At 52.4% G+C, this 15,724-nt stretch overlaps 1 protein-coding gene across 4 annotated transcripts; it reads right to left on the bottom strand.

Moving 5' to 3' along the window:
* Positions 1-739: 739 nt before the first annotated feature.
* Positions 740-15,578, bottom strand: HPS4 (HPS4 biogenesis of lysosomal organelles complex 3 subunit 2). 4 transcript variants are annotated; one of them, XM_079957795.1, is made up of 14 exons: positions 15,079-15,577; positions 14,405-14,901; positions 12,910-13,000; positions 12,469-12,612; positions 11,807-11,914; positions 11,102-11,218; positions 10,895-10,989; positions 9,999-10,071; positions 8,919-8,955; positions 6,681-6,777; positions 5,848-6,025; positions 4,854-4,986; positions 4,055-4,163; positions 740-1,974 (listed from the first exon to the last, which is right to left on the bottom strand). In XM_079957795.1, exons 2-14 carry the CDS (start codon positions 14,443-14,445, stop codon positions 1,803-1,805), a joined length of 1,395 nt encoding a protein of 464 aa, XP_079813921.1. In that variant the 5' UTR covers positions 14,446-14,901; positions 15,079-15,577; the 3' UTR covers positions 740-1,802. The 4 variants fall into 4 exon arrangements, with proteins under 4 accessions (XP_079813921.1, XP_079813920.1, XP_079813922.1 ...); XM_079957794.1 differs by having other exon boundaries at positions 14,405-15,237; positions 15,270-15,577; XM_079957796.1 differs by having other exon boundaries at positions 5,947-6,025; positions 14,405-15,578.
* Between the last annotated feature and the right edge of the window lie 146 nt (positions 15,579-15,724).

Below are 15,724 nucleotides of genomic sequence, written 5' to 3'. Positions count from 1 at the left end.
GAGCCCCTCCTAGCTGGAGTGGGCACAGAGGGTAGGCTGCCTTACGGTCTCCACCTCTCTTGCCCTTGGGGGCTGGGCTGTGCCTGGCACGACTCTCTTTTGTAGTTGCAGGAACCCTGGGAAGGAGGGGATCTGAATGGCAGCAGCCTCAAACACCTCCAAAAAGCGGTTAGGGGCACACGTGTGCCCCTTCAGAGGGAGGCAGGGAGTTTACAGCCCCCCCAAGCCCGTCTGTGCCCTTGGTCTGCCTTTGCCAGATGTGTTGGACTGCAGCTAATAGCTGGGTTCTTGCATTCCAGGCCCTTGGGATTCCTTCCAACGCTTTACCCCCATAAGAACTTACTGTCAGGAGGGAGGGCAGGACTGTGAATTCAGTCTCAGAAGTGGTGCATTTGAGCAAGCGTAGGGTGAACATGTGGGTCCAGGGTGGAGCATGACCCAAGGCTCCCTCTGCAAAGTGCTCCTTCCAGTCTCTCTCTCTCTCGGTGTGTGTGGGCAGCCTTCCCCACCCGCTGCCAGCATACGGCGCTCACAGATGGCAGCAAGTGGCCCTTCTCTGCAGGCAGCAGCGCAGAAGCTGTTTTGGTTCCCTGCCTTTGTTGCTCTTGCAAACACCCCTTCCTGGCGCAAGACCAAGCCACCCACAGCCCTGCTGCCTTCCTAGGGCCTGCACTCTCGCGACTCGCCTTCTGGCAGGCGAGGGGGGCTGGGGTGCCAGTGGGGCAGGAACAAGAGGGGCTTTTCTGGGCGGCAACTTTATTGCTGTGCTGGGGGACTTACAGAGCAGAGGGTAGGAGCTCCGACCTTCTCAACACGCCCCCTCAAGGAAGGCAGCCAGTCGCTTTTCCTTCGCAAACATCTGTGACACGATCCAGGCACTTGATGCAAAGCGGAACTGGCTGAGAGCTGTGCACCTGTTCCCACTTGCCCTGAAGGAGTACAAAGGTGCCACCACCTCAGAAGGCAGGGGGAGAGGAATGCATGGGCCCGCCGGTCCCCATCAGACCATGTCCCTGTCTCCTCAAGCCCTGTCAGCCGTGACGAGGGTGGGCCAGCATCACGAGTGGAGTGTGCGCTGCCATTGGCAGCAGGCCATCTTTGGCGGAGGCGTCGATGTGCCCGTGCGCAAGAGCCAGGCAGGCCCCAGGGACGAGGCTGAAAGGCAGCCACTGAGCATCTGGCAGGTGGGGGGGTGCACATGGCAGGAGGCTTAGCTGCAGAGCAACAAAAATGTCTGGTCAGTTGCCGGGGGAGAAGCTCCAGGCCTCCCCCCATGGTTTCAGAGCTCATCTAAAGCATCAAACAGCATTCAATAGAAAGCAAAGACAGAAACATCTGGAGGGCATCAAATTTGGAGAGGGGACGGTGGCCTGGTTTAGAAAAAACCCTCCAATAAAAAGGGTTTTGAAGCTACACCCCACTAAGCTCAACAGGAAAAATGAGCAGGGCAAGGAGCAAAAGATCTTTCTAGGGAAGCTAGCTCTCCAAAGGCAGGCAAAAGTCCATAGACGACGAGTGTCCAATGATGCGCTTTTGGGAGGGACGTGTTCCCTCAGAGGAGCTCTCCGGGGAAGCAGGGGAGCTATGATCTTGCCCCTTGGAGTGGGTAGCTGGGGGTGGGCATCCATGTGCTCTCCCAGCTGGAACTGAGCCAAGAGGGGGCTTCTTCCAGCCATACGGTGGGGCTCTGAAGTCCTGACAGCCCTCAACCCATTTCATGGAACCGAAACAACAAAGACTCTGGTAACACTGTAAGAAGTCCCAGAGGATCGCAGCCCAGTCAAGGAGGAGCTTCCTGGGTCTCAGAGAAGGTTCACTCCATGCTTGAGCAGCTTCTGCTTCGCCTTGCTGGCCAGGCCAAAGGCGCTGTCGTGAGGGTTGGGCATTCCTGAGTTGCGCAGAGGGGAGGCCACCTGCTGGAAGTAGGTCTCCTGGACGGCACTCCGACACGCGTACACAGCAGTAGAGGCGTTCCTGTGGGGTGAGAAAGCCATGTTTCACAGGTGTGACCAGAAGGCAGGAGAGACGCAAGCTTGACCCCGTGCCGGTGCTTCTGCTGCTGCGAACAGGGATCAAGTCTAGAGAAGAGCCTGCTGGATCAGGCCAATGCCTGCCCCCCAGCCCAGCATCCCCATAGCAGCCAGCCAGATGCCTCTTTCTTGCAACAAGGATTCAAGCCCAGAGCCCTCTTCCCCAGCAACTGGGAGGCAGAAGCATTCCTCCTTCCAACTGGGAGGCAGAGCAGAGCCACAGTGGCGAGGAGCCATTGGCTGCCCTTTCCTCCACGAGAGAAACTTCTCTGCGAGGAAAGCCCAAACTGCTGGGCCTTTTTAGTTTACAGGTGGTGGGAAGAGAGAGGAGATGTAGGTTCATGAGATCACATATCGTGTAGAGAAAAGGCAAGGAGGAAACTGGAAGCCAACAAGGTCATCTCTATTTTCTGGAACACACTTAAAGGACACTATTCAATTACAGTGGTACCTCGCAAGACGAATGCCTCAAAAGACAAAAAACTCGCAAAACGAAAGAGTTTTTCGTTTTTTGAGTTGCTTCGCAAGACGGATTTCCCTATGGGCTTGCTTCGCAAGACGGAAACGTCTTGCAAGTTTGTTTCCTTTGTCTTGCAAGTTTGTTTCCTTTTTCTTAAAACCGTGCATTCACTTCGAGGAGCAACCCGTAGCACGTGGTGTGGTAGCCTTTTTTGAGGTTTTTGAAGACTTTGGTGATTTTTGAAGCTTTTCCAAAGTCCGTGCTTCGCAAGACAAAAAAATCGCAAGACGAAAAAACTCGCGGAACGGATTAATTTCGTCTTGCGAGGCACCACTGTATAAGCAGATTTTCAGGGGAAACACAAAAAAGAACAGCTGTTTTTTGGTCAGCATTCTTTCAGGCAAGGAAGTTACACCTTGTCTGCTTCACTTGGGATCCCCATTGAAGCACTTTTATGCAGATTGTGTGAAGTAACTCTGCAGAGATAGACATGCGCCTGCATATGGAGACTGCTCAGTAAATGGCGGTTTTCTAGGGATCCCCCCGGCAAGGTGGAAGCTCAGTCCAAGGACAGGCAGCCGGCATCAGCCTTTCCCAACCTGGTGCTCTGCAGGGGATGCCAGCATGGCCAATGGTCAGGGGGAGCCCCACAACAGCCGGAAGGCAAAAGGCCTCTAAGTCTCATGAATTTCTCTGGCGATTTCCAAGGGAGCCTCAGCTGGCCTTCTTGAAAGCCAACGCAGGGTGTCGGGAGTGGCAGAGGCAAGCCTGGCCATGGCTTGGCACATTAACAGCTGTGCTGAATGCAAGAGGAGGAGGGGCAGGGGGGTCCCACTTTCTGCTGAAAATATACAAACATAATGAACTGGAGCCTCAAGGAGAACTGAAAAAAGCGAGCAACTTGCTTGGTCAACGCAAGTGACGAACAAGCAGGGATTGGGCTGGTTAATGGGCATGGCTAATCTTTCAAAGCTTGCAGTCTTTCCTTTCAGCATAAATGTATTTGTCCTAGTTAGACCAGGGTGTGGCTTTGGTGTGCTGTTATCATGCCCTCAGCTGAGAGGAAAGGGGAGGGGGGTGAGCACATGTGCAGAGCAGCAGGTGATGAGGAATGGAAATAAGCGGCCAATGCAGCCTTGGCCCCTCGAGCCAGGAGGGAAGCTGCCTCACTCTGCCTGCTGGAACACCACCATCTGCTTGCCAGCGTCACGGCTTGCTTCCGCCTGAGTGATCAGGGCGCAACAGCAAAACCTCCTTCCTCCCTGGCCAATTATAAGCCCTGCTGGCACTCAGCCAACCAGCGGCTCTCACAGCCCCTGAGCAGCCGCCAGAGAAAGACGCTGCTTCTAAAACTTCCAAGGGCTGCTCCTTACTCAGAGGCCCAGATCCCATTCTGGCTCCAGAGACAACTGGCAGCTCCCTCTAAATGCCCACCTGCACCCCGGGCTTATTCCTGCCCTGCGTGCTTATGAGGCTCGCAGGCAGGAGGAAAAGCCAGGTGGGAGCTTTCTCAAAGGGAGCACTGTCTGTCATCTGCACGCGCACAGGGGCCTCCCCACCTTACCTGACCATTATTTCTGAAGCCGTGGGCAGCTGGTGGAAATTGGCATGGATCAGGCTGGCTGCCCTCAGGAAGGAACGGTCTGCGGGGCTATTAGCAGGCAGGAAGTTGGCTGCAACATGAAGGAAGGAGGAGCCAGGGGTTAGAATCTCAGGACGGCAGAGCTGGAAATCCAACCCTCGGCAATAATAATAATAATTTTTATTTATACCCCGCCCTCCCCGGCCAGAGCTGGGCTCAGGGCGGCTAACACCAGTAAAATTACAGTAAAAACATAATTGGGAATCAATTTAAAATACAGGTTAAAATGCAATTTAAAATGCAGCCGCGTTTTTAAAGTAGCCCATAGATAAAAACCATAAGGGGAGGGAAACATAAGGGTCAGACTTGAGTCCAAACCAAAGGCCAAGCGGAACAGCTCTGTCTTGCAGGCCCTGAGGAAAGATGTCAAGTCCCGTAGGGCCCTAGTCTCTTGTGACAGAGCATTCCGCCAAGCCGGGGCCAGTACTGAAAAGACCCTGGGCCCTAGTTGAGACCATTTTTGGACCTCCAAAATGTTGTCATTTGTGGACCTTAAGGTCCTCCACGGGGCATACTAGGAGAGGTGGAATGTAGACCAGAAATGGGCTGAATAACAGCTTCCAGCATTCAGAGGTCTGCTGCCCCTGTCCCTTCCATACTGCCACGATAGCTGGAAGCCAAGAAGGACCTAAGAGTCCCTAAGAGCAGCTCGACGGCTCCTGGCCGCTGACTCCCACAGAGCAGGCTCTCTCTGAGGCCCCCCTGCCCCCTCAGCACTTACTGGCCAGAACCTTCTGCACGGCGTCATAGTGCGCAAAGCCGTAGGTGACCTTGGCTGCAGAGAGGCTGTCCTTTGGGAGGGTCTCCTTCAGGTGGACCTCCAGGCCGTTCAGGGAGGCCAGGCTGCTGTGATACTGCAGGCCAAGGGAGAAAATTAGCTACAGTCCCACACCAGGCCAGGGCCAGCTCACACAGGACAGCGCTTGCTGAGCCGCGGCAGGGCCACACGATTCCCCAGCCATGTGCCCATTGGCCTCGTCTCCCCAAAACATCCTCCTGCACACCCTGGGGATCAAGGCACAGCTTGTGGCTGCCAGGACCCTGCAGAGCCCTCCTAAGAAGGCTGATCTGGGAATCCCAGAGCAGAGCGCACCCGACTGCACTTGGGCATCTGGGGGCCAACGCTCAGTGACAGAAAGTCCCTGGGCTCCATCCCTTCTGGCCGCTCTACAGCATCGCAGGGGTAGTGAAAGCACCTCTTCTGACCATGCTCTTTCCATTTGAGCACAGCAATAAGAAAGCCATTTCAGGGGGAAGGGAGGCTCCTACTCTGGCTAAGAACTGCAGCTCAGAACATCCCCCTGGCATGCAAAAGCTCCCTGGCAGCACCTCTGGGGCACGGCTGGGAATGTCCTGGCCTGAAATCCTGGCAAGCAGCTGACAGAGCAGTTGATACTGAGCTAGATGGTCCAGTGGTCTGACTAGGTGCAAGGCAGGTCCCCCGTTTCCTCCCTCTCCAGCTCCACACTAGTTTGGTGCAGGCTCCTCCCATCAGCCCTGCCAGAGAGCCATGGAAAATGGGACTTGCAATCCCTTGGCTTCTCCACCTCTTCCTCCCCAGGGATCCTGCAAGAGACAAGGGACCCCTGCTGGCAGGAAGGCCATGGTGCAGGCTGCCACTCCCCAGAGGCCGAGCCACTTTGCTTGGTGGCAACCAAGGCTCAAGGCGGGGACGGGGGTCCTTTGGCAGTAAGATGAACAAAGGAGTCTCTTACCACATCCTCAACAGAGGTTTTGGTGTGTGCAAAGTGCTCTTCAGCCAGGAGGGAGAGCACCAAGCCTCGAACATGGTGGACATACAAGACCATCCTTACCAAAGTGGTGCCACCTGACCCACCAGTTGCTCCAGCAGAAATCGGGCCATCTTTGCAGCTGCCTGGGCCTCCCTGGGACCTGAGAGAAAGAGAAAGAGGGAGACTTCTCTCTCTCCTGTAATCCTCCAACTAAGGATCCCCCAGTAAAAGTGCCTTGCAGAAGATTTGGGGACAGACCAAAAGAAGCCCTTCTTCACACTTATGGACAGGGAAAGCCCCCTTCTACTCCCCAGAGTGATTCCAGAGTCACCTACATGCTCCTTTTGTAAAGGAATAGATTTGGAACAGCCCCACTCAGGGCTTCATCAGAGAGACAGGGTCTTCCTCCTCTGAATCTCTTTTCAATAGGGAAGCCCTCCAAGGGAGCTGAGGATGTGTGTGTTTGCTTTGTGCTATTTAGAGGTTTACTTACAATCAAGCAGTATAAACATTTTCTTAAATAAATAAGTTAGGACCTGCAGGGCAGCCCTAGTTTAGCAAGGAAAACTTAACTTGCAAAAAATACCCTGCCTTTACTCACAGCCCCAGTGATGGATACTGTTGAGGTTCAGGGGATTTGCAAAAAAAAGATGGAAGTGTGTTAAACACCAATGCTTCCCTGTCGGCTTCCCTGTCTGACAGATCACACATAGCAGATCCAGGGTGCAAAGGAGGAACATATGCAGAGTCTGAAAGGAGGAACCAAAGCCAGGGCTGGCGAGAGGCCCTTGGCAGGGCTGCTGCTCCTGTCTTACCTGATCATCCACTCCACAGGGAAGTCCCGGAGGGCAGCTGCTTCATCATCCAAAAGGTAAACGGGGGTGATCCGGACCCCTGGAGGTAAAGGGGGCTCTGCAAAAGGGGTCAGAGCGCTTCTTAGGGAAAGGAAGAATGAGTCTTGGGTAGACTGTTTGGACCTATAAAGTGCAGTCCCAGTGCAAAGGGTACCTTCTGATAACCATGACGTTGGAGCATCGAAGGGCTTGCACACAATTACATACTGAAAAAATGGATTCAATGATGAAATCAGGCAGATTCTATGGTAAGGCGGGTCAAAAGAGAGGGCGGGTTTATGGGAAAGCAGTTCTAGGGAATTATATCCTTGAATGCAGCTTATACGACAATATTAGGGGCTGTTATTTTGATCCTCTTTTAAAGAAAATGAAATTTGGGGTGCTAAAAGGAAGCTGGGTTTCCTGCTCAGGCCACTGTTGTCTCCTTGGCAGGAAAGGCTGCTCTGCATAGCAGGAAGGCATGTAGCCACCACTGCCGCAAACTGCCCTGGAGAGCGGAAAACATGAGAGACGCATATTAAAAGAGTAAAGTGTATTATGAGACAAATGTTTTTAATACATTTTATGCTTTACTATGAATCTGTTTCAAATTTATTACTCCTAATCACTAATTTTACTAATTACTAATTTTAAGTAGTGAGCACTATTTTCTTTCTTTTTCAATATAAGTTTATTTAAATTTTGTTTTCTGGCTTAAATTTTGTCACCTTCCTTTGTGCTGCTATGGTCCAAATATTACTGCAATAAAAGTTATTCTGTTCTACAAAGTGATCATTTTGTCTGTCTCCAATATGAACCAGCCCAGACCCTGCACTCCTCTTCATCAGAGAAGCCTCACCAGGCAAGTGAAGGGTGACCAGGGCCTTTTCAGTGGTGGCCCCATTTATGAAACGCTCTTCCCAGGGAAACCTGCTTGGCGCCATCATCACCATCAGGCTTTAGGTGCCAGGCTAAGATGAGACCATTTTTTTTACTCAGGCCTTCGGTAATTGAGTCACCCCGTGAGGCACTGCTCATCTTTTAGCAGAGCTGGGTATTAACCCAATTAATATGTTACTGGGTACACATTTAATGCATTTTCGCATTTATTGTTTTAAATTTTCTGAATTTAATTGTTTTATGCATGGTATTTTATCTTGTTGAGTCACTTTATTAATATTTATTTATATACAGATTTATAGACTATTTCATAAAATAACACTGTAAAAGCATACAAAAAGTTAAAAATGGACATCAAGTAGCCGTTGTGGAAATATGTGTTAATTGCTGGCATAAGCTTGCCAGAATAGAAAAGTTTTCAGCAGGTGTTTAAAAGTGGCACCAAAGGTGTCTGCTGAAATTCTAGTGGCAGAGAGTCTGGGCCAGTGGCACTAAAGGATCCGTTTCTGGTTGCGATCCAGTGAGCCTTGCCAACTGGGGGATCAACCAACAATGCTCCTGCAGATGAGATGCTTTCTTTTTTAAGCAGATCCCACAAAGAGTAGCAAGCTGTTCTCTCAGGGGCCGGAGAACAAAGCTTCCTTGCTGTTCCATAGGATCATTTACCCGCATAATGCTAAACAGCCTGCCAGGGAATGGAGTTGAGCTCACCTGAAATTCCTTTCTTGGGATCACTACCCTACGTGAAACAGCCTCCAGACTGTGTGAACAAGGCAGGGCCTTGTGAACCACAAACTCTGGGGAGAGGGGAGGGTGAGCAGCATGGAAGTCTAGGAGTCAGCCATGTGTCAAAACCTCCATGGAAGCGGAGGGGTGAGAATGCAAAGGTCTCCAGGACTGGGAAGAACTGGGATGAGGGAAGCTCTCCGAGTAGCGCCAAGGAATCTGCAAGATGGGAGGAGGCGCAATGCCTGCTGCCTAAAGATGCATCCCTCTCCGACCCCCCCCCCCACCTGAGCACCCTTTGGATGTAGGCCAGCCTCGGCAGGAGTCTGTTCTGCAATGGGTTGTAGGCATCAGAGCTCAGCCTCTGAGCATATGTGGGGCCCATTTCCCCCTTGCTGTGTTGTACCTCCAGCTTCTACACTCCTACACAGGCGGCAGGGCAGAGAAAAGGGCATGAAGGCCCAGCACCCAGAGACGCAAGAGGGCTCCGTGCGGTCTCTCATGCAAGCAGTCCCTGGCAGACCCAGCCACCCACCAAGGCAGTCTCCCCCTCTGCCAGCCCAGCATGCCTCTCCCCTCCCTCCCGACACTTACCCTGAGTCTGCAGCACAGCCCCATTTCCCGCCTCGCCCTGAAAGGGAAGGCAGAGAGTGGCACTGGGTGAGCTTGATAATAAAACAGCCAAGGCCGATGCCAGCAAGGGTTCCAGACTGGAGATAAGGACAGAAGAAAAGCCTGCTGGAACATGCCAAAGGAGGCCCGTCTAGTTCTCAGAGTGGCCAGCCAGATGCCTGTGGCAAGCCGCAAACCAGGAAGCAGGACCTGAGCACAAGAGCAACTCTACCCTCCTGCGGCTTCCAGCAAATGGAATTCACCTCCAACTGTGCAGGCTGAGCACTGTGGCTGGGAGCCATTGATAGCCCTTTCCTCCTCCTCCTCCTCCTCCTCCTCCTCCATGAACTTGTCTGATTCTCTTTTAAAGCCATCCCAGTTGGTGGCCATTCCTGCCTCCTGATGGAGCAAATTCCACAGTCCTGTATCTTCCAACATTCAGCTTCACTGAACGTCCACAAGTTCTAGTGCTATGAAAGAAAGAGGAGTTGACTTCATCCACTTTCTCCATACTAGGCATCATTTTATAAACTTCTGTCAGGTCACCTCTTCCTCGCCTTTTCTCTAAACGAAAAGGTCCCAAACGTGGCAACCTTTCCTCAGTGGGAGTTCCTTCGCCACCCTTTTCTGAACCTCCTCCAACTCCACAATATCGTTTTTGAGGGGAGGCGATCAAAACTGCACAGTCCTTCAAATGTGGCTGCACCATAGATTGGGGTGATGGCATTACACTGGCAGTTTTATTCTCAATTCCTTTTGCAAGATTTTTACTTAGAAAGTATCTTCTGCTTCCGGGAAGAGTTTGGAGCTGTGGTTGCCTCGAGAGAAAACCTGGACATTTGAGGCAGGTGGTGGGTAAGGAGTGGCCATGAGAGGTTAGAAAGATCTAGTGAAGCCTTTTTAGACTTTCTTCAGCAATCATGAGAACCAGAAACCTGACTTTTAACATTAGCTTTCAGATTCCACCCTTGTACAGTAAGGAACCCATGCAACATGTTTTTTTCAGGTGCTGCGCCAGCACCGAACCACCCTTCTCCCTCCCTTGGCTGATCTGAAGCTCACCTCTGAGGCTACGTCCACCTCCTGCAGCAGAACTCGGGCAGTGAGGTCTGGTGGCAGCTGAGTGCTGACAACCCTGGGCAGGGATGGGGAAAGGAGAGATGGCAAGTATTAACATGAATGTCCCACTGGTTTCATGAGGTTGGATGCTGTGTTCCCTCCTGGCTCTCAGCTGAGCACGGTGACCTAGGGAGAGCTGCAAATGCTGCTCAGAAACATTCAGACAGTCGTGGCTTGATTTGCCCGGAGTGGGCTGTGTGGCCCAATCCTTCCCAGGGTCCAGCCACAAGACAGATCCCTGCATGCAGGGCAAGTCCTTTGGTCACCCTGTCAATCTCACCATCTGGGAGGCCCAAGGGGTGAGTCTATAGAAGGAGACATAGGAAATAGTGGGTGAAAATGTGGATTATGGCCTCTGGACAAATGTGAGGACAGTACAGAGCAAGTAGCAGGGCTGAACGACATGTGCACCAAACACACTTGCTCTGGAGTGCAGTAGGCTGCCTTAGACAAAGTCAGACTATTTGTGTTCACCTTCCTCAGTACTGTCTACACTGGCTGGCAGTGGCTCTCAAGGATTCTAGGCAAGGGGGGTCTCTCTCCCAGCAGGTGCTATTGGGGATGCAAAGCAGGTGCTCCAGCAGTGAGCTACAGTCCTTCTCTTAAAAGCCAAGCTTCCAGTCCTCAACTTTCTGAAAGGGCTCATTTAACCTGGAGCAAGTCAGGTCCGTAGTCTATTCAGCTGTGCACTGTCTTTTCCAGCCCACCTTGGAGATGCCAATAGGGACTGAACTGGGGACCTTCTACATGCAGAGCAGGTGCTCCAGCACTGAGCTACACCAGCCTTTCTCCAATGGGGAGAGTGCAGGAGAGTCCACACAACAAGTCATGATACTTACAGCCCCTGGTAAGAAATGCATCCCGCCCGGACATGGAGGGTGCGCTGGCAGGTCTGCAGGATGAGAGCCGCTTTCAGCAGGAGCAAAGGCTCCACCTGGAGAGAGGAGCACAAAGGAGGCTGTCAGGGCTTCCTGACACCCTGTGGGGAGGGGAGGGGAGGGGAGGGGAGAAGCCCCAAAGAAGCAGCAAGGTCTGCAGGGAGTTACTTTGGTTTTGTCTAAGGCCCAGAGGGAGTTGAAGATCCGGTGTAGGTCAGTGGTGTTTTGCTGCAGGTGCTCCACGTAGCGATCCCATGCCTGGTCCAGCTCCTCCTGGGCACGTTCCTGGGAAAGGACACAAGAGGCCATGTCAGTGAAGAGTTTATCCCTGGTGGGCGAGTTACAGGCTGCTTGTGGGCTGCAGGAAACTGTCCAACAGAAGCCAGGGCAGCAAAACGGAAGAGAAGAGGTTCCAGAGGACTCAAGATTTCAGTCCGGGAAGCAGATCTGCACATCAGGACTCCGTTCTGGAGGACAAATAAAAGAAGCAGTCAAGGTGGAAATGTGCCCAGGCCCTTGCAAAGGGCTTTCCCCCCACGGCCAGCCTCTGAGCATCTTGGATTTGGGGGGTAGGAAGGAGAGGTGGGTCGGATTGCCTTGAGAGACCCACATAACTTTCAAGTCACACAAAAGCCTTTGCTTAGAGAAACCCACCTGTGAGGGAAGGGTGCAGCAGGCTGCAGAAGCCCCTCTGCAGGGCAAGGAGGCTGCAGAGAGAGGGCAAGCCTGAAGGTCAGCCAAGGCAAGACTAAGAGGTGTGGCTCAAGGCTGATGTGAGGGTCAGAACGCAACAGGAAACAGGGGGGAAATGGCTGGGAGTCAAGGCAGCATCTGCTCAGCAAGGCCCCGCCGCCCCCTTGGACCAGCAATCACCATGTAAGCTTGGCGAACAGGCCCATTGTAGAAGCAGAAGAGTCCCATCAGCTGCTCCAGGAACCGTCTGCAGCTGATGTCAGGGAGGTCAGTAGTGCAGCCCAGCACCTGCAGCAGAGAGGAGGGAGGGAGACTCTTGGTGAGTCCCATGGAACCAAGCCAAGCCAGGCCTATCTAATCAGGGCACTCAGATCCCCCATGAGAGCCAAGAACATCCCTCTGAGAAGCCCACAAGCAGGGTGGCAATCGGTGGCCCTCAGGAGGAAGGCTGCCTCTGAACATGGGCCTTCCATTCAGCTATCAGAGCAAAGTTCTCCCAATGTTATATAGAGGAGCACAAGAACAGAGCTGGAGAATCACCTGGCTGAACATGTTGCTTACATCCCAGAAGCTCCAAGAAGCCCAGAAGCAGGGATGGCAGGCCAGTGCCCTCTCCCATGTCTGCTCCTGGCAACTGGCACTCCAAGGTAGGCTGCCTCTGTTCCATTTAGCTAGCATGGCTAGCAGCTTCTTCCCATATAAACGGTTGCCATCATGCAGCCTGCCTGCACACCCACACCCATCTTTGAAGATTTCACCAACGCCAGCTTTATTCCTTCCTCGGGCTTTATTCCCGCGCCCAGAAGAGCAACAACAACCTGTGTCGCCTTGCACTGACTCACCCAGATGTAGCTTCCATCCACTTTCACAGAGAGCTTGAGCTTCCTCAACCGTATGAGGCCAGGTGGAGAGCCCGAAATCTCCTCCATGCAGCGAACCACGCCAGCTATCTGCCCACACAGAAGCTCTTGATGGTCCAGAGGAGTCTGAGAGATATGGGGGATAAAGAACCACAAAATGGTTATGCTATGGATTAGCCTTGTCACATCCCAGGCTATGGAGAACTGCCGAGCTTGGAGCATGAACGGCCAAAACCACCACAGAGTGACAAAAGATTGCATCAGAACAGAGCTCTACCCCCGAAATTACTAGGTCCCTGCCCCAAGGAGCAAATAGTACAATGTTTGCCAGCACAGAGGGATGGAGAAGAGGGCTACGGGGCCAACTGAGAACAAATAAAATTCTCTGCATGCAGATTTTGTGGGGAAATAAGCTAGCCCTACCTGACGGGGGTTGAAATAGCAGATCCCAGCCTGCGTAGGATCTCCTTCTTCCTTCACCTTTGAGCCGTCATAGAGGAAAAAGCAGTTCCACCTGGAAAACATCAGTGCCATGGCGTTCAGGATGCATCACCTCATGGGAGCAGTCAATATTCTCCAGAGGGCAACCTAGTTTTTCCCCAGGCAAGGGGGATCCGTATATGGTGATGTGGGGAAGCTATACAGTGGTACCTTGGGTTAAGTACTTAATTTGTTCCAGAGGTCCGTTCTTAACCTGAAACTGTTCTTAACCTGAAGCATCACTTTAGCTAATGGGGCCTCCTGCTGCCGCCGCGCTGCCAGAGCACAATTTCTGTTCTCATCCTGAAGCAAAGTTCTTAACCTGAAGCACTATTTCTGGGTTAGCAGAGTCTGTAACCTGAAGCATAACCAGAAGCATATGTAACCTGAGGTACAGTGGTGCCCCGCAAGACGAATGCCTCACAAGACGGAAAACCCGCTAGACGAAAGGGTTTTCCGTTTTGGAGGCGCTTCGCAAAACGAATTTCCCTATGGGCTTGCTTCGCAAGACAAAATGTCTTGCGAGTTTTTCCGACTTTTTTTTCCTCCCCCCCCCCTTTTTCTAAGCCGCTAAACCGCTTATCTGCTTATCCGCTAAGCTGATAAGCCGCTAAAAGCCGCTAAGCCGCTAATAGCGCTAATCCGCTAAGCCGTCAATGGGCTTGCTTCGCAAGACGAAAAAACCGCTAGACGAAGAGAATCGCGGAACGGATTCTTTTCGTCTTGCGAAGCACCACTGTACCACTGTACTCCGTAATTCTTGAAGGCATGTTTAGAAGGGAAGAGATTCAAAGTACAGCTACTGACTTTCCAGGTGACCTTGACGCTTCTTAAGAGAAAGGTTTCAAGTGTGTCAGAGACTCTTCACTTCCCTGCTCCTTGCATCTCAAAGGAACACACAGGGGCTGAAGAAGGCTAAAAGAAGCTGCCACAGAAACTAAGGAAGGGCACTGCCCCAGTACGAAGCAAATGAAACCAACCAGCCCACCCTTATTTAAATAAGAACATAACCCAAGAGCCATGCAGTCCAGCATCCTGTTTCTTATAGTGGCTGGCCAAATGCCCCTGGGAAACCCACAAGAAGGACAGGAGAGCAGTAGAGTCATCTCCTGCTGCCATTCCCTGCCGACATGTATTCAGGGGGTATGTTCCCTCTGCTGTCAAAGATAACAAAGAATCACTGCAGCAAGTAGCTGCAAATAGCCTTCTCCTCCATGAATTTGATATTGGAGGCCATCACATCTTCTGGTAGCACACTCCACAGTTTAAGGATGCACTGTGTAAAGAAACACAGGAATTGTGTCCTTCTTGAAACTCTCACTCTCATTTGCTCAACATTGGAGTTTCAATTGTTTGTTTGTTTGTTTGTTTGTTTGTTTGTTTTTTTAAAGAGAAAGATTGTAGGAAGCAGCCCCTAGGATGCTGTAATGGTACTTACCAGGCCCTGGAGGTTGGATCAGACTGCACACAGTCCGCCATTTAACTCAGATTCTCTTCACCACATCTCATTATCTTCACAAAGAGCTTCTCATCAGAAAAAGGTAGAAGAGGACTAGATTCATATTCCAGACAGTGGTTGATTGCTCCAAAAACCCATCACATACTTAGGTCCTGAGTGGGTTCTGAATAGGGATGGCCAAATCCCCCCAATGGGTGGCTGGGGGGGGGGCCTTTCTTACAGATGCTGATGCCAACAGGTCCCCCTCAGCCTCATTTTCATGCCAAGCACATTCACTAAATATGGATGCTCAGTCAAACAGGACAAGAGAAACAACAGAGGCCTTATTTAGCATCTCAGCAGCCATTTGGATGCCAGTTTGGGGACTGGAGAACGTTTTAGCTGAAGCTTCCAAACCAAGATTCTTTGAAGCTGTCTCTCTCTCTCTCTCTGTGGAATGTCTTGTGATTCCTGCTCCAGGCGTGGCTTCCTTCACTCTAAAATTAAGAACTGGATTAACGTATGAAGTCTGCTGCCCAAGTCATGTGATCCACAGCAGCTGATAAGTGCCCAGCATCCAATTTTAACAAGAGAGCCAGGATGGTGCAGTGCTGAAGGGGGTCAGAGTAGGACTTAGGCAAGGGTGGCTTAAAGATCCGACGAGGATAGCCTACCTCGCAGGTTTGTTGTGAGGTCCTGCCCCTTGAACACGGCACTGTGTCTTGAAGGAAGGGCAAGATTTTGAAAAGGAAACGAAAAGAAACCCAGCCAAGAAACTGCTTGCGTGTAGTGGCCGCGCCCCAATTCCACTGGTGAGCCCAGGGAGCCCAACTCTCCACCGGGGCTCGGGCTCTCTCGCCGAGGCGCCTCTGCAGCCTGACCCGAGGAGGGGGAAAGGACAGGAACGAGGCTCCCCAGGCGGTGGGGGAGAGAGCGAGGCCCCTCTGCTCTCGGGCTCCCTCTCCGGGCCGACCCCTCGGGCTAAAGTCCGGCGAGGAGAGGGCGGCGTGTGAGGCGGCAGAACGCAGAAGCCCCCCCACCCCGCGGGGAAAGAGGCGCTCTGTCCATGCTCAGAGGCCAGGCCTGCCCACTTCCCGAACCTGAGAGACAGAGAGAAGCCGCCAAGGGGCCCCGGCCTCTTCCGGGTTCCACCGCCACGCGCTCAACGGTCACATGACCGGCCCGGCCCGCACGTGACGCGCAGAGAAGGGGGCGGACCGAGGCCTAGGGCGAAATGCGCAATAAACACATCCGGTTTGCGATCGAACCGGATCGGAGGAGAAAGGGAATGAACGGGCCAAAGAGAAGCGCCCTCGGAGA

Source organism: Podarcis cretensis (assembly GCF_951804945.1).
Source record: "Podarcis cretensis genome assembly, chromosome: 16".
NCBI lineage: Eukaryota > Metazoa > Chordata > Lepidosauria > Squamata > Lacertidae > Podarcis > Podarcis cretensis.
Note: the sequence above shows the minus strand (reverse complement) of the source record. Positions and strands in the feature narration are given on the sequence as shown.

Coding starts and splice junctions, on each gene's coding strand:
- HPS4 (XM_079957795.1), bottom strand. CDS start 14,445: ATGGCGGACTGTGTGCAGTCTGATCCAACCTCCAGGGCCTG. Junction 13,001..14,404: donor GATCCAACCTCCAGGGCCTG/GTAAGTACCATT, acceptor GATGTTTTCCAG/GTGGAACTGCTTTTTCCTCT. Junction 4,164..4,853: donor CGTGCAGAAGGTTCTGGCCA/GTAAGTGCTGAG, acceptor TTCATGTTGCAG/CCAACTTCCTGCCTGCTAAT.